This window comes from Pollachius pollachius, assembly GCF_949987615.1.
Source record: "Pollachius pollachius genome assembly, chromosome: 7".
NCBI lineage: Eukaryota > Metazoa > Chordata > Actinopteri > Gadiformes > Gadidae > Pollachius > Pollachius pollachius.
The window spans coordinates 9,518,032-9,544,214 of record NC_136940.1 but is presented as its reverse complement, the minus strand read 5'-3'; the positions used below and the strand labels follow the sequence as shown (position 1 = coordinate 9,544,214).

Sequence of the window (26,183 nt, the reverse complement as noted above, 5' to 3'; positions counted from 1 at the left end):
AGTCAGAAAGACATAAGTAAACATAAGACGAAAGATGGACGGACAGGAAGTCCAACACAGACAGATAGGTAGGCAGATATTAAGAAAGTCAGAGGTAGACCGTTGATTAGACGGAAGGGAAACACAGTGACAAACACTGACTTCTATGCACTGATAACAGCGTCCATGTTTAAAGTGGGGACAGACGTCAAAGCGGCCATTCTCCTCAGCATTGACCAGTGATTAACTGGGAGAGCCAGCCTATAAGGCCATGCCAGGAGAATGTAATCTCATAAAGAGCTTTGATCTGATTAAAGAGCCCTCCAAGAGCTATAAAAACACAGAGAGCGGGGGAGCGATGGCTTAGATAGCGACCAACTGAACCCTCTCTCCGATCGATCGGTCCATCTACATTCCTGCTCCAAGATGCACTCCCATGGCAGCGGTTCAGGATTGTACAAAAAAACTAAGTGTGGAAGTTCACAAAGACACTGTGAGGAATGTGCCGTGTTACGATGATAGGACATTGTCTTGGTTAAACTGTTCACTGCTCCATTCTGAAAGGTTCTGGGTTTTGATCCCCACTGTCTGCAGTCTACCTGGAGGCATTCCTCAAACAACCTGCTCTTTAAATTGCATGTATATGCATATTCACTGTAAATCACTTCACTAAATGACTCACGAATAGTAAACAGTAAATCAGGTATCCAGGAGAGATTTACGGCACACAAAGACCCAGAGAGCTGCTGGTGTCATTCTGGCTTTTACTGGAAACCATTAAGGACCATGAAGTCATGATCCTGTGGTGAGCCCAGCTCTGGTAGAGAACAGCATCAACACTGAAAGGCTCTGGGTTTGATTTGTTGTCGACTCAACTGGTAGAATAATGCATGTACGCTCTCAGGTTTAGGGCTTTGATTCTCAGGCTAAAATGTTTGCATTCGGAGTATTGTAAGATGATTAGCTATCAAATAAAAGTCAACCCAATGGGCTCCCCCCCCAGTTTTAGTGTGTGTAAGGAGGGGAATGAGACAGATGAAATATCCATGGTGGGTGAATGGTGGGCTACCTCTGCCTCCCTCTTGATGGTTTCTACCCTGCTGATGAGCTTGCAGTACGCCTGGAACAGCAGCAGCAGCTGGAAATGGAGCTTGTAGAGCCGGCGACACAACTCCAACTCCTGTAGAGAGAGTAGAAGGTGGGGGGAGGGAGAGAGACAGTAAATTCTAAAATCCCTCACAAATTCCACAGAACTCACAGAGTCACATGGTTCAGACAGATGTGACATGATTGGACAGAAGTGGATCCTGAATTAGAGGGAGGGAGGGGTAGGGGAAGCGATCAGATGAGGAAGATGGCCAGCTGATGAAGGGGTTAATGTTACCATGGAGGACATGGGGGGGGGGGGGGGGCAGCAGTGAGCAACAGGTGGGTCCTTTCGACCAAAACATCCCAAAATAATCCAGTTTCCTAACACAGGTAAACATCTAATAAAGGATCACATGATGACAAGAAACCATGGCGATGGAGGAGTAACTCATGCAGGATGAAAGTATAGTAAACAGCGATGCCCTTCCTCATCCTTCATTCCTGTTAACCCACGGCAACATCCCCGGCCCACCACCACCGATAGGGAGGATGATGAAGGTGAGAGGGGGATCTGATGCAACCAGTTTCCCTAACAGAGCCACTAAAGAACTTGACCAGGATTGCATTGGGGAAGGGTGAAGCACGGTTAAATAAAGATGGAGAAGGATGCCGGTCTGCTGGGCAGCCGGTCAAATGAAGCCAGAGATGATACGGTGAGAGAGGTTGGGTCTGAATGGAATGATTATGGTGATAAGAGTTCACGGTATGAGAACCACTTACTGCTAGATTCTCCATGTGCTAAGCAAGAAGGCGAGCAGGTCACACAACAAAAACCACAAACAACACAGGAGAGGAAGAAGAATCAAGAATTAGTGTGCTTAAACATAGCAGCTCACATAGCACCGTGCCACATAACAAAGTGTTTAGCTAGCCAGTGGTTAGCTGGCAGTGCTAACGACTAGAAGCCAGTGAGTGTTTAGCTAGCCAGAGACATTTGCTAGACAGCAAATATTTTGCTTGTTAACACACTACTAGCCAGAGCTCTTTAAGCCAGCAAGTGCTCTGCCAGCCGGCGCTAAGCTAGTCAGAATTCTGAGGGTGCAGTGCTCAGGTAGCTAGCGAGTGATAGGCGAGCCAGAGCTCTGCTAGCCAACAAGTGTTTAACTAGCCAGTAATATGCTAGCTAGCTAATATTCAGGAAGCTTGTGAGTGCAAGGCTAGTCAGTAAAATTCTTTAGCTAGCTAGCATTCCTCTTGCCTGCAAAGGAGCTAAAGCCTGGTCCCCTCATGCTTATCTGGTGAACCAAGGGCACAAGTTGACATCAGAAAAAAACAAACTCAGGTACAGCAAGACAGTACGTACAGTAGGAGAGAGGAGGTAGACACATCAAAACAATAGGAGAGAAAGGGAGGGTAGAGAGACACAGCAAGACAGCAGGCGTATCCAAGTCTAAACATCCCCTAGATGTATATCTATCTTACAGCAGTCTGTCGTATGCCAGCTCTTGGCTAAAGTGACAGCTTAAAGATGCTAGCAGTAAGATAACAGTAAGGCAGCCTGGGCCATCACCCCTCTGTTTGGACTCTGTAACCCTCAGCCTGAGCCCCAATTGGATTATTCTGCCATTTCCTGTTGTCGTCCTGGAAATGATGAACAATTAGGCCTCGGACAAAACCAGATATTTGGCAGGGGCGATCTTATTTAAATTAGGCATTTATTCAAATCAGGTACTTAGGGCTTTCGGTCTTTATTTGAAGCAGTTATTAAATATTGAGGTGGATTTATTTAATAACATCTTGATTCAAATTAGGTCTTTATTCAAGCACTGAAACTAGTGTTGTCTTTTGAAGTCTGTTGGACATGTGATGCAACTTGGTGGGCTGTGGTCCCTACCTGGGCCTGGGTGTTCCCCCGCTGGCAGCCATCTTTATCTCCAAACGTCTTCCTGCAGTTCTCCAGCCACTGGAGATCAGGAGAGGTACAGAGGGAGAAACAGAGCAAGGGAGGGGAGAGGGGCAAAAGTGGAGACAGAGATATAAGAAAGGGGGAAATAGGGAAAGGGAAAGACATGGACATAGAGGGATGAAAAGAAGAGATGGACATAAAGGGGGGATAATAATGGGGATGGGGACAGAAAGAGAAAGTGAGGAGATGGAGATAGAGCAAGAGAGAGGCAGAGAGAGAGAGAGAGAGAGAGAGAGAGAGAGAGAGAGAGAGAGAGAGATGGGATAGAGATTCAGAAAGATAGGAGATGAGGATGAAGAGAAGGATACCGAGAGATGGAATAGATAAGATTCAAAGGGAGGGAGATGAGAAGATGGAGAGAGTTGGACGGAGATAGGTTAGATTGACAAGAGTGAAAGAGATGGAGAGAGGGAGAGAGATAGATAGCAAAGACGGCCGGAGAGAAGCAGGGCGATAAAGAGAGTAGCAGGACGAGAGATGGAGAGGGAGGGAGAGAGTAGCAGGACGAGAGAGGGAGAGAGAGAGAAGCCAATAACAGTGAGTTCAAGAAAAGTTCCCCTTCCCCCATCATGTGTGTGTAGCGTGGTGTGTGTGTAAAACTGCTAGGAGGGGGCAGGGCTAGATTTAATAAAAGTGTTGTACTTAGCGAATTAAAAGAGGTCTGCTACATTGCAGCGGCGGGGGAGGGTCTCGGAGGATAGTGGGGAGAGGGAGGTAGTGTGGAGGAGGAGGTAGTTGGGAGGAGGGCGGCCCTCAGGACTGGCACTGCCTCATTCAATTAGTCTCCCCGCATCCCAGCAGCCTTTGCAATCTCACCGCCCCCTCTAGCCCCGACCACCACCACCACCACCACCACCACCACCACCACCAGGCCTCTATAACTCGTTTAGCAGCAGAGCACTATTTTTATCTGCCAGGCAGGAGTTATTCATCTGACGTAGTATGATGATAACTCTGCCACACCCAGACGGACATTCAATCAGAGACAGCTCAGAGAGACAAACAAGACCACTGGACCAGACAGACCCCTTTTTTCTAATATTCAACGCTTTATTTACATTCAAGGACGGCCAGTGATGGGTGACTGAGGAGGTAGGTGAGGATGAGGGGGACAGAGTACAGTGCTAACCCTCACCTGCTCAGCAGCCTCTCTCTTGCCATTATAGGTGTCCAGATGCTCCTGCAGCTCAAGCACACTGAACTTCAACGTCTCCAGAAGACCACAGGACAACAGCTGCACCCACGGGAGACAGGACAGAGGAGACAGAATATAGGATAGAGGAGGCAGGAGATAGGACAGAGGAGACAAAATGCATCTTAGGATACAAATCACTGAACTAAGCGTTCTGTAGCTCCTTAAACTTCTACATTAATACATCACATGGAATGATAAAAGTACAAATCCCATTATGCTCCAGGCTTCAGTAACTGTAAGGGTTAAAGCATAAGATTAAGGCTGTGTTGAAGAGAAGTACTTGTGACTTGTACAACCTGTTTTGAACCGGTGCACTCAAAGAAAGCCGAATAAATGAATGACAGTGTGGCAGTATTCTAAGACTCAACCATTTCATTATTTGAGTTTCAAAAAACCAAAATTAAAGAGCTGGTGTTCTGCCTTTATTTCGTAGTCTCACCGTCTCGGCATCCAGCAGCACGGTGGGACAGTTGGAGTGAGAGGTCATGACTTCAAGGGAGCTGAGGAACTGGTTGCCCATTCGCTGGAGCCGCTCCCCTAGGAACCTGACGGCCGAGTGGGTGATGGAGCCAAACTTCCTTTGGATGTTCTGTGGTTGACAAAAATAATAAACAACAACAATCACTACCTGCCCAAAGACATGGGGCTAAGGGCAGAATAAAAAAACATAACAGACAATAAACAATACAAACACACACACTCCAACCTCCCCTCACCTGGAAGAGTCGAGAGAACACGTGGAATGTGTAAACGGCAGAGGAACCGTCGGTGTCGGACAACATCTGGTTGACGTGGCAACGCCAGGCGTCCTCCTCATTGTCATAGGTGACGGGTTGGAAGGCGGCCAAGATGGCAGAAAGGAAAGGCGAGGGGGGCGGAGAGGGCTGGATCTCTGGGAAGCCTTCCGTCTCACAGTCATCTTGACTACAGAACACACAGGAAGCACGAAAGCATTAAGAAAGGGCTAAGAGAACTTTCACTGCGCTAACAAAGTGCTACCACAGAGCTGACGCAGAGCTAACACAGCCCTAAAAGCTACAGCAGATCAAACACAGGAAGCACAGAGCCAGGACAACACTAACAGCGATACAAAGAGATAACACTGGGAGCACATAGCTACATAGCTAAAATAAACAACAAAGATGATGCATAGTAAAGCTAACACAGAGCTAAAAGTAAAGCTAACAAAGAGCTAACGCTGAGCTAACAAGGAGAACAATGCTAACAGAGGGAGCGTGTCACTCACAGAGTACAGTGCTAAAGCTATAGCTAACACAGAGCTAATGCAAAGCTAACGGAGAACAAAGCTAACAGCAAAACAAATGCACATGTTGCTCTCCCCCCTCCCCCTCGTCCTCCTGCTGCTACTCTCTCCCCCTCCCTCCCTTCTCTCCCTGCAGTCTATTTTAAGCTCTATTCTACTGCAGTGCCCCGGCAGAAAAACAACACACTGAGTTATTAGCAATTTAGCATGCAAATGCCCGCGTTCCTCTCTCCGACACCCAAGATACTCACAGGCCAGTGGGACCAAAGAGCCTGAAGAAGCAGACAGAGTAGAAGTAGCGAAAGCCAGTGCTGCCGAGCGCTGTAGCAGTCACTGTTTCTGTCCTCATCCTCACCTCAAACAGCCTCTCTCTCTTTTGCTCTGTGTCTCTTGCTCTCCGTCTGTTTCTCGGTCTGTGCTCTGCAGCCCAATAGCGCTGCGATGGCAAACTGCAAAAGCGCGATGCAACCGTCCCACACAGCAGTGCAAGGAGTGTGTAGAGAACCTCACTGCTACACACACACTGACACGATAAACTAGCTGGATAACAGCTAGGCCCCAAGCTCGCTCCCTCACGCTCACTCCCTTTCGTTCTTGGCACATGAACACTTTACTTTCAGACATCCCTTTTATTGAAGTCCTCCCAGCCCCCTTCCCTCTCCACTCAGTGAAGGACTTTAGTGTTTAACTGAGGTGGTGCATTTAAATGCGAAAATCCCTGTTACATCAGGACTCCCTGTATGTTTCTAATGCAACTTGCTGGAACAAACCCTTTCTCAAAGGTGGCCAAATGTTTCTCAGGTTATGTTTGTACACACATCCTCAGCTTAATAGTTCAACTCAGACAGAAACTGAATACCAACACCCTTTCGTAAACAATTGACAACCACCATACTCGACCACCACACTTCGTTTTTTTACATTAACATTTGAAATATTAGGTACTAAATCCATTTTGCATAAAATAAGTGAAAGGGGTATGAAGCAAAAAAATCCTTTCTTCTAAAGTCCTTAAGAACATTGGTTCATTATGTGTTAGACAACTTGCTGAGCCTGGTGTTTGTTTTCAAGGGTTTGGCACAACTCCTTTCTGCAGAGCGGTTCACAGTTAGATTTGTGTCCCTGGCTGGGCTCATTGTCCTCCAGTCTCCGTTGGCCCACCTTCAGGAGGAGCTTGCCGGACAACCTTCAAACTTAGGCCTGCTGCTCCCGGGAGAGGAACCAGACAGGGCTGCCCCTTGTCACCACACCACTTTTAGAGTGGTTTGTTTCGGACAAACCCAAAAGAGCACAGTGTGAAATATCTTATCACGAATCACAGCGTTCACAGTCAAACACCAGCCCATCCCAACCCACCTGGTGGGATTTCAGAACCTCACCCAAGATCATTAGTGAACAGCTGACCAATGGTTGAAAAGTATTGCTGATGGATTTGACTTAAACATTGCACTATGAGGGCCTGAGACAGCTTACCAAGGGCCCTGAAGTGATGGATTAATGAATTTCTTTATGAGGAACTCAGGCAGCTTGGTAATGTCCTAAAAGCACTGCTGGTTGTAGCACTTTCTCGGGTCGATAAAGACCTGAGAAACATACCTGAAAGCCTTAACACGTTGCTTACCCGAAAGCCTCAACAGGACACGAGACAGCCTAAATCTGTTGCTCTATGAGAAACTGAAACTTAACCAATGGCATTAATGCATTGCTCTACAAAACTTGAAAAGGTTTTCCCAAAGCACTTAATTGCTTAGTAAACAAAGCCAAAGCCTTGAGAAAGTTAACCGATAGCATCAAGGCATTGCTCTACAAATTACTTGAGAAAGTTAATAAATCGCACCAAGACGTTGCTCTACAAAGTACTTGAAAGTTCACCAATAGCCCCAAGACGTTGCTCTACAAAGTACTTGAAAGTTAACCAATAGCATCAAGGCGATGCCCTACAAGGTCCTTGAGAAAGTTAACCAATAGCATCAAGGTGATGCTCCACAAAGTATTTGAAAGTTAACCAATAGCATCAAGGCATTGCTCTACAAAGTACTTGAGAAAGTTAACCAATAGCATCAAGGTGATGCTCCACAAAGTATTTGAAAGTTAACCAATAGCATCAAGGCATTGCTCTACAAAGTACTTGAGAAAGTTAACCAATAGCATCAAGGCGCTGCTCTACAAAGTACTTGAGAAAGTTACCCAATAGCATCAAGGCGCTGCTCTACAAATTACTTTAGAAAGTTAACCAATAGCATCACAGCGATGCTGCATGAGGTGCAAAGGCCGCCTGCTGACGATGGCCTTTAAGCCTTGCTCTCTTAGTTCCTGACTCTACTCCTTCTTCCGAGGACCTCCTCGTTGCGCTCACCTGGACATGTCTGAGAAGTCGGCCTCTTCCTCCTCACAGCGCTCGTCCAGCTCTTTCAGGGCCAGGGTCACGTCCTCCTCACACACTGAGCCGCAGGGGCTGTCGGGCAGCGACGGGAGCGGCGTCAGGGCCATGGGCAGCGGCAGTGCCCGATGGGGCTCGTCCTCACACAGGTACCCCGGCGGAGTGTCATGGGCCGGTGGGGGAGGGGGGGCCGGGTCCAGCTCGTCCTGGGGGTCCTGTGAGTCCTGGGAGTCCGGGAGGTCGCAGAGATCCAGGGGGTCAGAGGGCAGCGGGGGGGCACTGCAAAACCCCGTGTCTTCGCTCACGCTGCTACTGAGCTCGTCCGCGGCGGTCATGCTGACGGCGTCCTGAAACCAGAGCCAGACAGGGGGGGGGGTGTCAAAAAGCTCAGGAGCAAGAGGTGTCAAAAAGCCTCTTGCATAAAAAGTTTTATATTTCTACTTTACACTTGCACTATGGGACTTCATGACTATAACACTTCATTCTGGTCCACTATTGCCCCCCCACCGGGAAAATGTCAGACGACAGTGATGTCTCAAAATGAACCATCTGGAACTGCAGCGACCACTCACTAGAGGCTTCAAATGGAAAGACTTGCAAAGTGCAGTTTTAACTAAACACAAAATCCCATTCAAACCAAACACTAGGCTCATTGTACTCGCATGTATACACCAGACACAAAGGATCTTATTAGCGTCACAATGGCAGAACCTGTTAAAATACACTGTATACCGAAAGATCGACAAGTTCCATTAACAAAGACACTTTCTCAGAGTGGCTCGTGGAAGAAAATGTTTCCCATGCGAGAACCATAGGAACTATGGAACAAATAGAGGGCTAATAACCGTCCATCACTGGGGTGCCGATAGGGATGTGACCCGACCCCTCGTAAACCACCCACCACATCAGCCATGACAGGCCCTTAGCATACGGAAGACCACCGGGAGGATGGGACGGCGCTAGTTGTGCACTTTTCCGCCTCTACGGCCGATAAACCACTGATTTATGGCACACGTGTGAGAAATGAATTCCTCCCCTAAGTAAACCCACGCATTTTGCACTGCGTCAGCAAAAAAGAAAACATGGCTGTGTGGTAATTGGGTTTCCCTGCAACGGCTAAAGAGGTTGACAAGAATGTAAGAATTGTGTAAAAATCTATGACTAAAGCAACCCAGAGGGCAGGGGGAGCATGGGGGGATTCTGAATTACATCAGACCACGGTAACTGGGCGGTTACGGTGAATGACGCAGGTTGTGGAGAACACCAGATTAAACCCCATCACTGAAAGTGTCCGGGAGGATGAAATGACAAGGGGGAGGGGCGGGTATCTAATGGGACCACACAGTGAGGACCCAACCGAACAAATTCAAGTCCCCTTGTTTTCATTTTTGTTTTAACTGAAGAGAGACCAATGCAAAGAGGGGTATGGCAGTGTGCCAGCCGTCCCGGAAAGCTTTCAGGAGCGTTGCCGGTCTGATAGTGGGGAGAGGACCAGGCGTGGTGGGGCGGGGTGACTAAGACTATTGATGCTTTTATCTGATGCTCATTAAACTAAGAGCTGGGGGCCAGTGATGGAGGAGATGTCCTCCAGATGACTTTGAGGCTGCTTGCCAGATCTTGGCCAGCTCAACGCAGCTAGCCGTCTGCTAGGAGCCAAGCCATTGTTTTCCCCAATCAGAGCATGCCTGGGCTAACTCAGAGGGATGGCTACCACGTGGTCCCCATCAGCCATGCGTCAGGAGATGCATGATGTTACCCAGGTGAGGTCAGAGAATAGGGGCCTCAGGCGTGACCCGAGGTCGCTTCGCTGACAAACGCACATCAAGGAGAGCACACGTGTCACCGGTGTTAGTGGGAAGCAAGAGAGCGGTTAGCAGGTGACGCTTAAGTGGTTAGCTGATCAAAGTGGCCTAAGCCCCTTAATGCCCTCACAAATCATGCCAACAACATCAACGCCTTCCCTTTAATCAGGTGGTGTGCTCCAGTCTAGTGCTGATTACACTTTGAAGAAGAACCGACTGGAGTTTAATGCAGTGGTACTCACATGTCGGTGGGTTGAAGGTGACGGCATCGAAGGGGAGGGGTTAGATGTTTGGAGCTCTCGGCTCGGAGGTGGGAATTATTAGTGAGCAGTAACAGCTGACCTGAGGTGAGCGCTTGTTTTTTTTTGTTTTTTTGCACTTTGATCTCTCCCCGAATCAAAACAAGCGCACCCCACAAAGAAAACCCATTAGAAATACAGAGCTGGAGGATGAAGCCCCACGCCGACCCAAAACCCAAAGCAGAGCTGCCACACATATACCCACCCTACCCTCCCCCCCCCCCCCCCCACACACACACACACACACACACACACACACACACTCACACAGAAGCAGCAACACAAGCCTGCTGTATTGCTCGCCCCATCACACACACAGACACACTTCCAGACAGACAGTTGGACACCCCTAAACACCAGCGTCATGCATCCCATCAGAAGCCCATCATTGCAGACAGAAAGACAGACAGAGCAAGGAGGAGAGACAGGCGGAGGAGAGAACACGGGCAAGGAACCCCTATAACCCCACAGCCCGAGCAGAGAGCATGCCGCCAGAGACTAGAAAGCGCCCGAGCACCACAGCGTATTACTGATCCCGATTGTCCGCACCTCAGGCAGCTGGCTGCTGGTGCTGTCTGAATGGGCCCTCTCCAGCACGGGACGGTCCAGGGCGGGGCTGTCCAGCCGGGGAAGGGATGGGTGGGAGGGGAGGGAGGGCAAGTGACAGCCTACGTCCTCGGTGAGCACGCTGCTGCATGACTCCTGGGACTGCAGGAGGGAGTCCACGTGGTTGGAGGTGGCGTCGTCCGTGGCCGAGTCACTGTTCAGCTGTTCAGGAAATGACACCAGATAAGCATCGTCTGGGTCAGCAGCGCTCGCCCCGAGAGGGACTCAGACGGCACAAAATACTCCCACGTATTTTTTTTAATTAAACCCACTTCATATATAAAATGTATTCAACTGCTACACGGCCCTGCTTGCGTTTTGTCAGAGGTCTTAAGAGCAGGCTACTAAACTGTCAAGCACCGGGCTGCTTTTCTCTGGTCACTTTCATTATGCATGCATCTAACTATTCATCCATGTATATATATGTGTATAGATGTCAAAAGATAATTAGTTAAGATAACATAGATTAGATCATTTTTGGCTAAAATTCAGCAAGGCAAAAACATTAAGTGAAATTGTGCAATGGTCAAGATAGTAGTAGTTAATCAATTTCTAAAGGCTCTTCCAATGATCTATTGTCAAACAAGGCATGCTGAATGTGAGGGTAGATAAGAGGAGTTTTAGGGAGTTAAGCTCATTCTCAAGAAGCACAACAGAGCAGGAAGTAAGTAGAGTGATATATTGGAAAATAAGGGCGTCAAGAGGACTGAAGCAGCACTACATCCAGAAAGAAAACAGATTCCTACAAAAAGTGCAAAGCAGGGTGAGGTTAAGAGAGAAGCAGCCAAATAACTTGGAACCTAAAATTAAGGAAAGGCAGAGAACCATGCTGTAAATTTGTCACTTTGTCTTAAATTGACAATAAATTGGATATATTGCATATCTAAAGCTGAAGGTCTCCTTCAATCATTAGTGAAGATACATCTTCTTTATAGCCCCTGCCTATGGGAGGGGCTATGATGATCGTCAACCTCTTTAAACAATCCCGTACGTCGGCTCGAATTTCGAGGCGGAGTTCCTATGGCCAAATAAGTGTCCAAGTAGAACAGCTTGCAGTCAGTTCGACTAGGTTTTAGGAATGATCTGAATGATCTCAGCATACCATACTATAAAACCAAGTTAGTAGGTCAGTACTATTCCCTACAGGACTTAACTGGTTCTATACTGTACACTGTCCTAGGCTGTAGCCTGTACTTACCTAATGGTAGAGTGTGGACATCAACAGTAATGTTGCACTGGGGACTAAGGGGACGGAGGAGGTGGAAGGGGGCGTGTCTCTCACCAGCCAGGAAGCAAGCAGATAGCCTCTGACCCATATTGTGGCTCAGCTCAGCTCAGCCCCACACACACACACAGCCATACCCCGACACCCACGCACACACACCATGCCAGCCTTCTGAGAGAGGAGCGTGGCGGGGGTCAGTGGGCAGGGGGCGGCAAAGATAGGGCAGGCTGGGGGTCGGGGGCGGGGGGGATGGGCTGAATTTGTGTGGATGGAGAGGACTTACGAGGTTGGCGCGAGTGAGAATCTGGCTAGCACTCAGTACCTCCTCCTCTGACGACTCGTCTGTGTCCTCCTGGTTGGTGAGGTTGAGGCTGGGCGTGCTGCCTGTGTACTGGCACTCCTGCAGTGACGGCGTGTCGCCCTTGTCCATGCTGTCCAGCGAGCGGCGCCGCACGCCCCAGTTAAAGTTGTCCATGCTCTCCCCCTGCAGGGCAGCACGGGGAACAGCAGGTTAGAGGGGCGCCACGCACGACAGGGACCACAAGGGGAATCGGCAATAACACAAGTATACACACACACGAATGGAGGTGGACAAAAACACACGCCACAAACAAATAACCATATATGTGATTAAATACAATGCCGATAAAGTCAGATAAAAACTTTTTCATACTCTCATAGTCATATTTTTATTCATATTCTAATAATCTCTTTATTAATCGTCTGTACTTCTGCTGTACTTCTGCTGCAACAAGCAGATTCAACCTGTCTTGCATTACTAAAGTACATCTTATCTTACTTCAGGGCTCTAACCGGATATCCTGATGGCACTTAAAGCAAACTTCTGGAATCAACGAATCAACATGATAACCAAAGGAGTTGGAGGACGATTCAAAGGAGCAGTGGTTTCTACTGAAGGAGCTGTACGTCACGAAACAGTCACAAGACAGGGAGGTTAACAGGCCAACCCCAGGGGGCGCTACTCAGACTTACCTGCAACTCCTTGTAGCAAAAGAAGAAGAAAGGTGAGAGAGGCGAGTTAGAAGACTATGGCTTGTTAGAGACAGAGAGACAGACTAGAGACAAACAGGACACAGAACAAAACGTTTGTTTTCCTCCACTAACTTTGTGAGTCTTTTGAGTCCTAAACACAGAAGACAAGAGATCGGATGAAACATTGTAACGTAAAAAATATGGCCATACAAGAAAACAACAATACAAAAACAGAACGCTACAAGAACACTTTGTTAAAAAGGTAACTGAAATAAGTCGCAGTTCAAAACTTTTTACTTCCTGTCAATAGAATACTTATATAAGGTATTCTTACTGAAATGTATTATATTAAAACACATTTCCAAGCTTGAACTCTGTATTGATAACACACTGAATAGTGTGACTTAAGTGTATTAAAGTCCATCAAGTATAGCCGAGATTGAACAAACAGTGTATTTCAGAGTATCTAAGTGCATCAGAGTACAGAAGTACATTTAAGTGTATCGAAGAGTACGTGAGTATATGGGAGTATATCTAATGGTATACCTGTGTGTCCATGTGTATCCAAGAGTATCTGGTCAGTATAAAGTCGAACCCCTATAGTTTATTAACCTCTGCACTGAGCATCAAGCCAGTATCTTGGCAAGCTTTGTCCTCCATGTTTGTAGTTCTCCTGAACGCTCACCTCTGTGTCCTCTAGCTCCACGTCAAGGAAGTCAAAGTCTTTGAAGACGCCAAACTGCTGTTCGCTGCCGGCGTCCTCTCCCTGGCCCTCCTCCTCCTGCACCACCTCCTCCACCGTGGGGATCAGGCTGCTCTGCTGCTCCCCACAGTCCAGGTCCTCGCTGGAGGAGAACACCACCTAGGGCCACGCAAGGGGGCAGACACGATCAAACACAGAGTTGCACAAGACTAACGTTACAAACAGCAGGCAATCGCATGTGTGTGTTGTAGATGAGGTCTGTGGTGGTCTGTGGAGGTGTGGACTGAGACTCTGGGCTCAGATTAGGAGAGAAGCCTTACAGAGGGATTTTTTGGGATTCCTGACTCGGGACCGCACAGCGACAACACATTCATCAGCTTCTCCCGAGTCCTCCTCTGAAATTACAACGTTGACAGGAAATTACACACTAGGATGTTAAAGAACAACAGAAATATATCACAGTAAGACACCATTCTGCACATCCTGACCCATTGGCTGAAAGTCAGGTATCTCGATTGTTACCCAACACACCTCTTCCAAGGTGTGTGCAAATCATTACTATAACGTGTCTCTATAGTAACCTGCAAACCAGATGTGACGCTATATTTACCTTCCCGCAGGAGTGACGCTATATTTACCTGCCATCCATGTGTGTCGCAACTATTACCTCAACGCACGCTGGGTCACTATGTTAACCTGTCCTACATGTACAGTCTGTCTTTATGGTTACCTGGTCCTCAGGTGTATCATTAGGGTAACCTGCTTGGCAAGAGTAAGGCTATTTACCCACTCCTCAGGAGTGTCACTGTTTCCCTGATCGTCAGGCTCGTCACCATGGTCACCCGATCACCAAGTGGGTCACCATGGCTACCTGATCGGTAGGTGAATCTACAGGTAGTTGATCGTCATGGATTGTAACTCCAGTATCACCGTGGTTACCTGAGAGAGCTGGGGCCTCTTCCAGCTGACGGGAACCAGGCCGTTGGAGTTAGACCCTGATGAGGTAGACGAGGTGCTCCTTGTCACGGCGATCACCTGCTGCTTCCCAATGCGGCCAGCAGGCGTGCGTTGGTCCCCATACTTATGTCCTATGATGGGCGTCTGGAGCGACCAATAAAATCACACGTCAAGATCCCTTTCTACTGTTCAATAGTATGTTTCATCACAATCACATCAACATCCCGTTCTGTTGTACAATAGTATGTTTCATTCCAATCACACGTCAACATCGCATTCTGCTGTACACTATTGTTTTATACCAAAACCCACACATCAACAGCTCAACAACAACCACTCTCCTTTACGCAATCTTTGTTCCAGTATTAAGTAAAACAGAAAACATTACTTCAAACAAAGGTAATATTGATGTGATGTGACCAAATAGCTCATGACACTTTTCACAAATGCTAATAAAAAGAGAAAGATGAACTCTACTGTACCCTTCTATAGGAGTATTCAGTGTCCAAGAGGGAAAGAACACAAACAGTTAAAGCTGTATCTTGATATAAAAAACACCAGATATCTACCCCCCCACCCCCAACGCAATTAACGTGTCACGACCTAACCATAGTAGATGAGATGTCTCGGCAGCAGCCCTGACAACGAGTGTGTATTAAAAAACGAACAGAAGGCTAAGTAGTCCAGAGAGCGGGCTCTGACCTCGGAGATGTCAAAGTGGAAGTCCAGCGTCTTCCCCGGCAGCTCCTTGGAGGTGTGGTTGAAGATGCGCGTGAAGGCCACCTCGGGGGAGCCTGACGACTCGCCGCTGTAGGACCGCTGCATCTCGTCTGGGACCACCAGGCTGGCGGAGCGAGAAACCACCAGCTTCAGGATGTTCTGGGCCTCCTTCCAGTATGGACTCTGGAGGCGGGGATAGACACGCAGACGTAAACACACAGTCGTAGAAACTCACATGCATAAACCGGCACACACGAGCATGAATACAAATGCATAGACACAGATGCACATGCATCAACAGACACACAGGAATTAAGATGCATAGACACAGAAACACACACACACACACACAAACGTGTAGGAGTTTTACAAATATGCGAGTAGGAGAGATCACGCGTTTTCTGCATGAACTGAAGGCCAGTCATTATTTCATCGAACTACTGCTACATTGTAGCGACCTACATTCCTCTATAGAGGCTGCTCACAGTACACACTTGTGTGCATGCATGCACACACACAAAAGCAGGTTTGATTGACAGTGTGTTGGTGGAGAGCTAGCCTGAGGCTGGGGCAAGTGAGTGGGCTGGTAAAAGGCTTCTACAGAGCGGGGAAATGTGTCTTCAGTCAAGACAAGCCATTTCCTCCGTTACGCTTCACTAGTGGGGTAACTGTTGTAGGGTCCTTCTGGGCTTGCCATTTGGCAAAGTGTCCCTTACCTACGTTTGCCTCACTAAACAATTAAATCAGGTAGACAGCAGACATTTGGTTTCAAACCCAGAACCTTTTGGCTGGGTTTGGCTTGGTTATAGTTTGTATATTAACTGTACTTTTTTTTTTTTGTTCTTACGTGTAGATTCGGAATGGTTGATCAAACTGGCTTCATCAAAACAGACAGATCCTCTGGTCCCCCAGATGAGGAACCCTGTCTGTCTGTCTTTCTTTAACTCTTTACAACAGAGTAAAGTTCTGCTCTTCTCCGTCAGAACACTGGGAGGTCTCACCTGGACATATTTCCCGATGATCTTCATGATCTCCAGGTTGAACTGTTTGACGGGTGCCGCTGATAGGTCGATGTGACTCAGCAAGCTGTAAATGATCTGGAGCAACGACTGTTGCATGCTGGGAAGTCCTTTCTCCAGCAGCTGATGTGAGAGAAAAAAAAAAAGAAGACAAATTCATCCCAGTGTGACGTTAAGGTACAGGTTTAGAAGTGCACGGACGTTATGATACACTTGGACAGGTGAGATATTAACGCACCGGGTGGAGCCGTATACACAAGGTACCGGCGCTAAGGTGCACAGGGGCGATGCTAAGCTACAGATGTGACCTCAGGTGCAGACAGGTGTGTACTAGTCGGCGGCTGGCTCACCTCGGCCAGGTAGGTGACTAGGTTGAAGGTGATGTCGGCGAAGGAGTCGTGCACGTAGCGACACACCACGTTGATCCAGTTGGTGGAGTCTCGGGAGTAGCTGCGTGTGCTATACAGGCTCATCATGTGGGCCAGGTTAGCCAGCGTGGGGGACTTCTCCTCGGCGCACACCTTGGCGATGCGCTCTGCCGTCTCCTTGCAGAAGGGCGTGGGGCTGTCAAAGTGCTGGATGAGGTGAGGCAGCAGGCATAGGATGTTGAGGGGGAAGCCTTGAAGAAACAAAGAGGAACCGCCAGGTACGGAGGAGGAGGTTAACTTAAAATGATTGGATTCATGCATTTTGAATCCGAGTTGTGCTAGATGTGATTCTGTTGCCGTTTGTGAGAATCAAAAAGAGACTATTTGAAAGAGCTTTACAACTGAATAAGAGACAGCCCATATCACTAATAATTCACCTAGCGTTACATCTCATTATCCATATTGTTTACATATATTTTGCATCAGCGTTCCTCATCATTGTTGTTTACCTGCCAGCTGCGTGGGGTCGACCAGCTTGTGTCGGGACACGCTGATGAGCTTGCTGAGCAGGTGGATGCTGAGCTCCTGGGTGGAGGCGGAGGTGAAGCCCTTGAGGAAGAGCTGCAGCAGGCCGGGGTAGCTGTACCACTTGAGCTTGGCCAGGACCTGCTCCAGGCGCTCACGGCTGTCGGCCCGGTCCAGGGGCAGCTGGCCCAGCAGCTTGTTGAGCAGCCGCAGGGCCAGCAGGTACTCAAACTCATAGTCCGACTCAAGGAGCGACGTGGCGATCCAGAACACCGTGGCCATCAGGTTGGAGGGGTCCACGGGGGGCGGGGCCTCACCCCCGTTGCGTCCTCCCGGGCCCCCCCCTCCCTCCCCCCCGCCACCCTCCCGTAGTGACGAGAGGCTCCGCGTGCGGGCCAGGTTGCCGTGGCTACCGCCGAGTCGGTCGGCGACGTCCAGAGTGTTGCTGCGCCGGCGGTCGGCCTTTCGCTCACACATCAGGCTGGCGCGAAGGGAGTTGCTGCGTGCGTGCGCGTGCACGTGGTGGTGGTGGAGCAGGCCGCCGCTGTTGAGGTTCAGCTGTCCCGTGCTCTTCCGGTTGGCCGCAAACTTGGCGCCCAACAGGGGGTCATGGCCCGCGGTCCTGGGAGAGGAACCATGGTCATGAAAATATATAAAATGTCTTGAGTCGATTGGCTTAACCATTAACCATTTAGCGGACACTTTTATCCACATCGACTACAGGTCATAAAGGAGCAGGTAGGGGTGAGGCCATCTTGCTTAAGCATGCCTGCGGGTAGTCTGCTAAAAATATACCCAGAACCTTAGGCTTAGATTTAAAAACCCTCACCCTATCCTGCACTGAGATCAATGGTCCTCTAGCTGTTGATTTAAAACATGATGAGGAGGATGGGACCTACTGTGCCAAGGCTGTGAGGAGGTCGTAGTTCTTGACCGTGTCTGCAAGCGTGTCGATGCCTGATTCCAGCGTTAACAGCAGCTCGATAACAAAGCCCTGAGGAGTGAGCAGAGAAGTGGTTGGCGGAGTGGCAGTAAACAGTGGTAAACAAGGCTGGGGCTAGCCTAGCAGGGGATAGCATTGCAGGGGTTAGGCCAACTGACAGAGGTCAACAAGCTGCATTTCTTAAGAAAATCTTTCAAAATCCTGTACATCGATTAGACCCAGTACGGTTCTACCAGACTCGTGGGTATAATGTAGAGGAAGCACTGGCAGGTCCTCACCTGGGCCTCCTCCCCCGGGTCACCCACGGTCTCCACCAGGCGTGACAGGACGTCGGACAGTGTGGCCGGGGTCAGCGGCTGCTTGAGGGCCCTGAAGATCTGGAAGGACCTGCCGGCGTAGTGGCGGGAGGTGCAGGACAGAGCCGTCTGCAGGGCCACCTCGCTCAGCAGAGACTCCAGCTGGAACCCTGGAGGGGCATCGACACAGCGGGGGATGGACAGTGGACCACCATACAACTGAGTATGCTGGCCCGTTGTCGGTCGATGCCTGTTGCTATGTAAGGATTCATTACTCTCATACTTTTGTAAATGTAAAGTTCAAACTGTATCAGCAAGCCAGTCGGCTTGTGGGGGGAGTTACGTTTGGCTTGTGGGAGTTACATACATGTTGTGGGATGGGTCAACCCTTGTATGTGGGAGGGGTTGAATTGCTTTGTGGGAGGAGATAGATCTTGTTTTGCTATGAGCTCCACATTTGGTTTGGGAAGAGTAACATGGGGCTATGGGAAGGTTATATAGGGATTTGAGGGAAGACAAATAGGGTAAGGGGAGGAGTCACACAGGGCTGTGGGAGGAGTTACGTATGGCTGTGGTAAGAGATACGATAAGGTAAGAGATAGATATGGTCTGTCGGGGGAGTGTCATAGTACCAACCTGCGTTGGACTGCTTGAACACTGCCACCACGTGTCGGAGGAACACACTGAGCTGCTCGGCGCTCTTGATCTGGGGGTTCTTAGGAGCGACGTCCTCGTGGTTCCAGAGAGGACCACGCTTCCTGGGGAACCAACACAAACAAACATCAGGGACCAATGACGGGACAGGGACAACAAACAGTGTCATCACGCCACAACTTGTACAACATGATTGTCATTACTTGACGTTGTAACTCCAAACCCATGTATGTTATCACCACACACAGAACACCCAAACCAAAGTCCAAACCCAGCACACACTATTAGTCAAATCCATGCATTTTGAAATACCTAATCCATTCAGACTTGACTGTGAGCATGGAACCAAATACATACACAAATAGCATGTGAGCATACAACCAGATACAATGAAAGATAAGGTGGTTATGTCAAAGTCAAAGTCTAATTTATTTGTATAGCACAGTATCAGACACAGTGGTTATTCATAGTGCTTTAAAATAAAATTTAAATAGAATTAAAAAAAAATATATATAAATAAACAAATAATAAAAATAATTATGTATAATTATTCAAGAAACAACAGAATGTCTTAGTTATGGTTAGAGATATGCTAGTGTATGAAACCATGGTCATGAATTTGAATTCAGTTATTCAGTAAGATTAGAGCATGACAACAGAATAAACAGAGTGAGGTAGTCCCATATAGTAACCTAATCTACAGGTTAAAGGTGCAGCGGAAAGGCCTTCTCCTCACCTGGAGCTGATGAACTCAATCAGGGCTTTAACCTTCTGGTCCTGCAGAGTGGAGAGGTCCACCTGCTGGAGCATGGTGGGGGGCAGTGGGGAGAAGGCTCCCGCCCCCACCCCTGTGCCCAGGCTGATGCTGGAGGAGGTAGAGGAAGAGCTCAGGCCCGAGTCTGTCATGGGAGAGTGCTGGTGCTCTGGCATCAGCTCCTGGACTCCTGCAGGTAAAACGGTCGTGTGATCACCCACAAGGTTAGTAACTGTGATAATATAACATGCAAAGTGTGGTTTATCGGTTTACAATTCTGTATCCATTGACTTGGTTTATGGCTGGTTGTCATGGTGTTCATCAATCAACAGGAACTAAGACTTGCTAAATGAGACTTAACCTGGACAGGTCCGCATAGAGCCACATGCACACACAGGTCCAAGGCGAGGTACACTTCAACTCATTCCTCTGTCCACAAGCCATTATCTTGTTGTGTATTTTCCAGCAACCAACCTGTGAGGTTGAACTCGGGTGCGATGGGCTTCACCGTCAGGACCCGGGTCTCGTTGGCCTCCCTGTTGCGTAGCAACACGGCTGCCAGCGACTGGACGCTGCTGTTGGTTCCCTGGACCACCAGCAGGTGGAGCAGCAGGCGCTTGCAGTGCTCGTACACCTCCGGGTGCTGGTGGTCACAGCCTGCAAGACGGTCCCAGTCAGGAAGAAAGTCAGAATCCCAACAGAGATGCACACACCGCGTGCGCCAGAGGGAGGGATTTGTAGCTTAGCGATTGAGAGGGAGGAGGAGAGATGTTGAGTTGTAGCTCCAGTTGTGTTGAGGGAGCTAGAAGGAGGCATTTAAGGAGCAGTGAGGGCTTGTAATTCTAGCGGTGCTAGGAGTGATAGGAGGAGGTGTCGCTCTAGCTAAGTTAGGAGGAGGAGGATGTGTTGATCTAGCTGAGTTAGGAGGAGGAGTTGATCTAGCTGAGTTAGGAAGATGAGTTGATCTAGCCAGAGATCGGAGGAGGAGGAATGATGGGATAAGGTGTACCTATGAATATGGCGTGCAGCAGGAGGTGCAGGTAGACGCTCCATTCCACCTTGACTCCGTGGTCCACGATGAGGTCGGTCAGAAGGATGACTGCAATGTTACACCTGAGGATAGGAAAGAGGTCATCATGACCATGTTTGAAACTTGATAAAATATGTAATTTGTTGTGTTTACAACTAAAACTACATTAAAAACACCATGCAGGTGTTATGTTACAGATAACTGAATAATGCTTTAATTTAGTATCTAGTAAAGTTAAGTTAGATTGAATCTAATTTAAATTTCTTAGGAGCAGGTAGGGGTTGACACCTTGCTGTAGGATGCCTACAGCTACACTGCGAACATTGGGGATCGGACCCGGTGGCTCTAGTCTGGTAGTGTGTACCTGTGTAGGGGGACGGCGGCGGTGTTTGTTTCAGGCAGGTGGTCCACCAGCGGCGACCAGCAGCCGCCCGTTGGAGGGAAGGGGAGGGGCTCCGGGCGGTTGTGGTCCATCACCTTCAGGCGCCAGTTGGCGTATAGCGGCATGGAGTCACCTGCACCGTGGAGTGGGGAGGGCGCTTAGCAACCACAGCATCGTTTGTAACCACCACAATAAAAAGGCACAGTCGCTCGAGAAGCACACTGCAGGGGATACCCCACTCCCTTGGGGAGCTGAACTGTAGCTCAGTGATAGACTGGGGGCTCGTTAGCCAAGCTAACGGCCAGATAAGTACATTAGAACCGCCATCTCCAGCAGAGATCAACGGTTAACGATTTAGCCCATCAAAGATCAATGACGTTGAACTTTCAAGTTCAATAATTGTACCACACTTCCTGACTAATTAATAGGGAATCTATGATAGACAGGGAGAGTGAGAGGATGGGGGGGGGGTTCATAGGTCATGGAGAGGTCACCCACTCTTCTCCTCCTCGTAGGAGCCCCCGGAGCTGCTGCTGTAACGGGATTCGAGGCGGTGGTGCTGACGAGACAGGTTGATGTTCATCCCGCTGTAAACGTCCAGGTGAGGGTAGCTGTGAGGACAGGACACGCACACGAGCACACACATACACACATCAAGGAGTGTTATCAACTGTTACGTGGTCAAAAATGTGCATGAGCTTTAGAAATGTATTTCCGCCTAGAAGAGACCCCCGGAGGCTTGATGTGTCCTCTCAGCTTTCCCGGTGTCCCCCCTTAAGGGTGTAGGGTGTTTTTTTTGTTCCTGGTTGAACCAGCATAGGTATGGATTGATTATTATGTCTTTTTTTTAATATACTATTTGTAATAATAATTTCTAACATGCTTTTAAAGAAGGTTGTGTATATTTCCAGGAGAGGGCGTCTGTTTGAACTAGTTTTAACTGAGCTCATGAGTGTTGTCTGTTTAAACTAGTTTTACAACTGGTGTACTGTTATTCCTCCAAGGTAATTTGCATAGTGTTCTTGCATGCTGGATTGTTGTGCATGCATGCTTCAACATATTCAAACTAGATTTACATCTGCTGAGCATGCAGGTTTCCAGACCAGTGTATGTTTATACGTTTCACTCCATTTTACTGTATGCATGTTTTAATTGGTGATATGATCAGTGCATATCTTTCAAGGTATGCAGGAAGTCTTTAGATATGCATCTTTTCATGACTAGCTTGATATATCTGTGTGAGTGCGTGCGTGCGTGTATGTTTTTGTATTTGTGTGTGTACATGTGTGTGTACCTGTCCTCCATATTGGGGTCCTTTATCTTGCTCTCGTGATGGCTTTCAGTCCCAGGCACCATGGTGTTGCTGCTGGACATAGTTCCTGACAAGCCAACCATGCATATCAGTTACACTCTAGTTATTTCATTCAGCTTTTTGAAGGTAGAAAATGAGATTTTTTTTTTTTTTGGAGAAGCATAATCGAAAACGTCTATTTATTTATTCATTATTTATCATGAGTCTGTCTACTTTTAAACATTCAGGAAAAAGAGTTAGGGGTCATGGCAGCCCCAACGCTGGGAGCTGATGTTGGGCCCAGACTAAACAGGTCAAACCAGGACTGGGCTTGCGTACCAGTGTTGACGGAGGGGATCTTGTAGCTGGCGCTGATGCGGTAGTACGGAGGGTTGTCCATGTGGGTGACGCTAGAGCAGACCGGGTCCATCAGCTCCAGTTCACACATCAGCTCCTCCAGCAGCTGGATGGTCTTATCCCTGCCCAGGTATACCACCACCCGCTTCACCTGGAGACACACACGAACACACACTTCAGCTACACATCACTACCACCACCTTACTCACTTCAGGGCTAGGGCTTAGGAGGACACGAAGGGGGATTGCATTACGACTTTTGAATTCCGGGAGACAGCCTGTATATACTGTAGAACCGACTTATGAGTACACAAGGGGCTGTACAGTTGAACTGACTTATGAGGATAAGGAGGCTCTGGAGATGTTGACTGTAGAACTGTCTTATGAGGACCAGGAGGCTCTGAAGGTGTTTACTGTAGAACTTATCATGAGGACCAAGAAGCTCTGAAGTTGTTAACTGTACAACTGACTTATAAGAACCAGGGAGGCAGGAAGGGTGAGGCTGTCAGTATCGTAGGTCTTACGTAGGGTAGCAGACTGGGTTCGCTGTTGACCCCCGCCATGCTGATGAGGAAGTGGAGGATGATCTTCAGGTTCTTGGGCCAGCTGTCCGCTAACGTTGTCCAAACGTTCTCGATCTCAGACCAGGCAAACTCATCTCCATACTGCAGAGTGAAACAAGAAAAAACAAAACAGTTCCGCTTGTTAGTAGCTGGCATAAACAACAGTTAATTTGTGCAAAGACACCAGTCATGGAAGCAAGTTAATATTTAGGAGATTGAGTCATGAGTCTTCAACATTAAGTACAGTTCCTTACAGCCTCGTAGCCTTACATATTTATTGCATTTTGCTTTGAGTGCCCTCACCTTGGCCGTCATGAACATGAGGTTGTTGAGCACCATGGTGGTGGCGTGCGGCGAGCCCCAGCCTTCGCCTCGCAGCCAGCGCCGGCTGTTCACCATCATCTCCCGCTCCTGCGCCTCCTCCTCCTCCTCAGCCACGCCCGGCTCCTCGGGCCGCTGGGTGGAAGGCTTGAAGTCCACCAGCTCCACGTTGTTCATCCAGGGGAGCAGGTAGTGCAACATAACCTGCCGGCCTGCAGGGTGCGCCGTCTGGATGCGCTGGCTCACCTCTGTGGTCGTGGCGGTGGAGAGTGTACTATTTAGTAGTTGCTTTCATCCATAGTTATGTGCAGGGAATTCAGATACAGGTAATGAGTAAGAAGGAGGTTAGGGCATCTTGTGGTAGGATGCCAACAGTTTGCAGAAATAAGAGATTTATCCCAAAACCTAGCAAGTATTCTACCCTTACCCCAGACGGAACTAGATATCACGTAAGACTAATTGTCACAACAACAAAAAAATAAATAACGGCTATAAATGTGATTTGAGATATTTTCTTTTAACTTGCATTTCCTTTTTTTCATAAAACAGGCATGATGACTTTTTCCATTACTTGACATAGAGCAGAGATAGGGCTTGGTGCGGACCTGAAAAGATGGGCAGGGTGAGCTCGGGGTAAGTGCCGGCCAGCTCCTCAGACAGCTGGTAGTAGGACAGGGAGTAGAGATGGGGCAGCGGGGACGGAGGGGTCAGGATGCCATCCGTCCGCTGGATCTCCAGCTTGTGAGCGTAGCGGAACAGCTTGGGCTCCAGGATCTGCCAAACCACGCAAAACACCACAGAGAAATACCATCAAGCTCTAATAGGCAAGGCTTTAACAGGAACATGATACAGGAAAGTAGTCATAGAGAGAAAACCCTTCAGAGTTGTATTAGATAGGGTTTCGAATGAGAAGTGCTAATGTCGGGAGCATTACTCGGGCCAGTGGATATGTAAGGCATACATCTCAAACTGTAGCCGGTACACAAAGCAATGGAAATCACGCTTGCTGGCTAACCAAAGTATATTGTCAGCAATAGCAGAGAAGGAAGTAGACATTTTGCACGGAAACGCGTCTTATCTGACAAAAGGAATGATTATAATACAGTTGAGTATCATTGCAAAGTTCAGTTGCAGTTGCAGAGTTCATAGCAACAAACACTCGTCATGTCTGAATAGGCTTCAGCCCAACCCAGCCCATTGTGATGTTTGACCTCTGCTTAACCTTTGACCATGTGTGTGTGTGTAGGGCGGGGCGGTTCTGACCTGCAGCAGTTGCATGGCCAGCTCGTAGATATCCCTGGCCGAGTCAGCAGCCTTGAACAGTATCAGGTTCAGTAGCACCACAGTGTCAAACTGGTAATCCCTGGGAACAAAGAACCACAGCCGGAACCACACCACAGGTCAGCTAGCGGACACAGAGCAACCGGTCACACAACAGGACCTGCTGTACTCCTGGACAACTCTACTGATGGAGCGCAAGATGGTTCGGGCTTAAACTGGATTAAATTGTGTATTGCACTATTTAGGAAATGGATATGAAAGTATTTTCGTTTCAAGTGTAGGTTTTAAGTTTAATTAATTTCATTGCTAGGGCACCTTAAAAAAAATAATTCAGGGTTGTGAAATTTAAGATTACATGAAAAAAGGTACCTGTTATGGAAGACGTTGGCGATGGCCCTGAAGCAGCCAGCAGCGACGCGGCGTGAGCCAGTGTAGCAGCGGTCCACGGCCCAGAACATGAGGTTACTCTGGTCCGGGTTCAGCTCCAGCAGCAGCATCACCGCCTCGCAGCCTAGCTGGTGCACCTGAGGAGGGTAGAGACCCAGTTAGCATCTGTTAAAACCGGTTTACATCAATAAGCAGTGGGTAGTATCCTTTAGCACCCTTTAATATCTGTTAACGCCTTTCACCACCCGTAACAGGTACCACTACCCCAGCAGGGTAGTGGGGTGGCTATGAACATTACTGGGTTTGATCCCCAATGTCCCTAAGTCTACCTGTAGGCATCCTGGTCCTTATTAACATGCATTGAAATTCATAGTCAGTGGCTTTGGATACAAGCATAAACACTGAATATTAACAGTAAACATTCATCCATCCGGCCCAACAGGTGAGGGTTGAGGTGGGCCTTGCTCACCTTCCTGTCCTGTGAGTCCAGGATGTTGTCCAGCCACTTGTACAGGTAGCCGTCCGAGGAGAGCCCCACGTTGTCAGCCACTGGGCCGCAGCACAGCACCGCAGACATGGCCTGGAGAGAGACACACGGAGAATGAATACCACTGATACTCATTCATAGACACACAGAATGGCTGGTACCTGATACACTCGTATACATACAGACACATAAACACACACAAAACAACTTGACATATGCAAATCAAAGTAAACTACACAGACACACACACACACACACACACACAGAAACACAAAGACAAACACACACATACACACACCCATTATACCAGCTTCTCCTACGCAGTCCATTGCGTCCCATTAACAGATA

General features: G+C 48.4%; 1 protein-coding gene across 13 annotated transcripts in view; it reads right to left on the bottom strand.

Annotated features, from left to right (window-relative positions):
* fryl (furry homolog, like) overlaps positions 1–26,183 on the bottom strand; it is a 72,031-nt gene that overhangs the window by 1,694 nt on the left and 44,154 nt on the right. For 9 of the 13 annotated variants that reach the window (XM_079739825.1, XM_079739824.1, XM_079739822.1 and 6 more), the window contains 32 exons: positions 25,818–25,928; positions 25,331–25,485; positions 24,944–25,043; positions 24,286–24,454; positions 23,663–23,928; positions 23,321–23,461; positions 22,780–22,948; positions 22,444–22,528; positions 21,648–21,760; positions 21,132–21,282; positions 20,747–20,850; positions 20,212–20,394; positions 19,720–19,927; positions 18,966–19,087; positions 18,312–18,499; positions 17,990–18,084; positions 17,075–17,712; positions 16,548–16,816; positions 16,180–16,320; positions 15,161–15,361; positions 14,441–14,602; positions 13,822–13,896; positions 13,484–13,660; positions 12,089–12,289; positions 10,524–10,742; positions 7,850–8,220; positions 4,946–5,153; positions 4,669–4,818; positions 4,170–4,268; positions 2,963–3,031; positions 1,849–1,866; positions 1,049–1,159 (listed from right to left, as the gene is read on the bottom strand). In XM_079739825.1, the coding sequence (XP_079595951.1) occupies positions 1,049–1,159; positions 1,849–1,866; positions 2,963–3,031; positions 4,170–4,268; positions 4,669–4,818; positions 4,946–5,153; positions 7,850–8,220; positions 10,524–10,742; positions 12,089–12,289; positions 13,484–13,660; positions 13,822–13,896; positions 14,441–14,602; positions 15,161–15,361; positions 16,180–16,320; positions 16,548–16,816; positions 17,075–17,712; positions 17,990–18,084; positions 18,312–18,499; positions 18,966–19,087; positions 19,720–19,927; positions 20,212–20,394; positions 20,747–20,850; positions 21,132–21,282; positions 21,648–21,760; positions 22,444–22,528; positions 22,780–22,948; positions 23,321–23,461; positions 23,663–23,928; positions 24,286–24,454; positions 24,944–25,043; positions 25,331–25,485; positions 25,818–25,928 (5,469 nt within the window). The remainder of the gene's footprint in view (positions 1–1,048; positions 1,160–1,848; positions 1,867–2,962; positions 3,032–4,169; positions 4,269–4,668; positions 4,819–4,945; positions 5,154–7,849; positions 8,221–10,523; positions 10,743–12,088; positions 12,290–13,483; positions 13,661–13,821; positions 13,897–14,440; positions 14,603–15,160; positions 15,362–16,179; positions 16,321–16,547; positions 16,817–17,074; positions 17,713–17,989; positions 18,085–18,311; positions 18,500–18,965; positions 19,088–19,719; positions 19,928–20,211; positions 20,395–20,746; positions 20,851–21,131; positions 21,283–21,647; positions 21,761–22,443; positions 22,529–22,779; positions 22,949–23,320; positions 23,462–23,662; positions 23,929–24,285; positions 24,455–24,943; positions 25,044–25,330; positions 25,486–25,817; positions 25,929–26,183) is intronic. The other 4 variants (XM_079739828.1, XM_079739829.1, XM_079739823.1 and 1 more) reach the window with 2 other exon arrangements.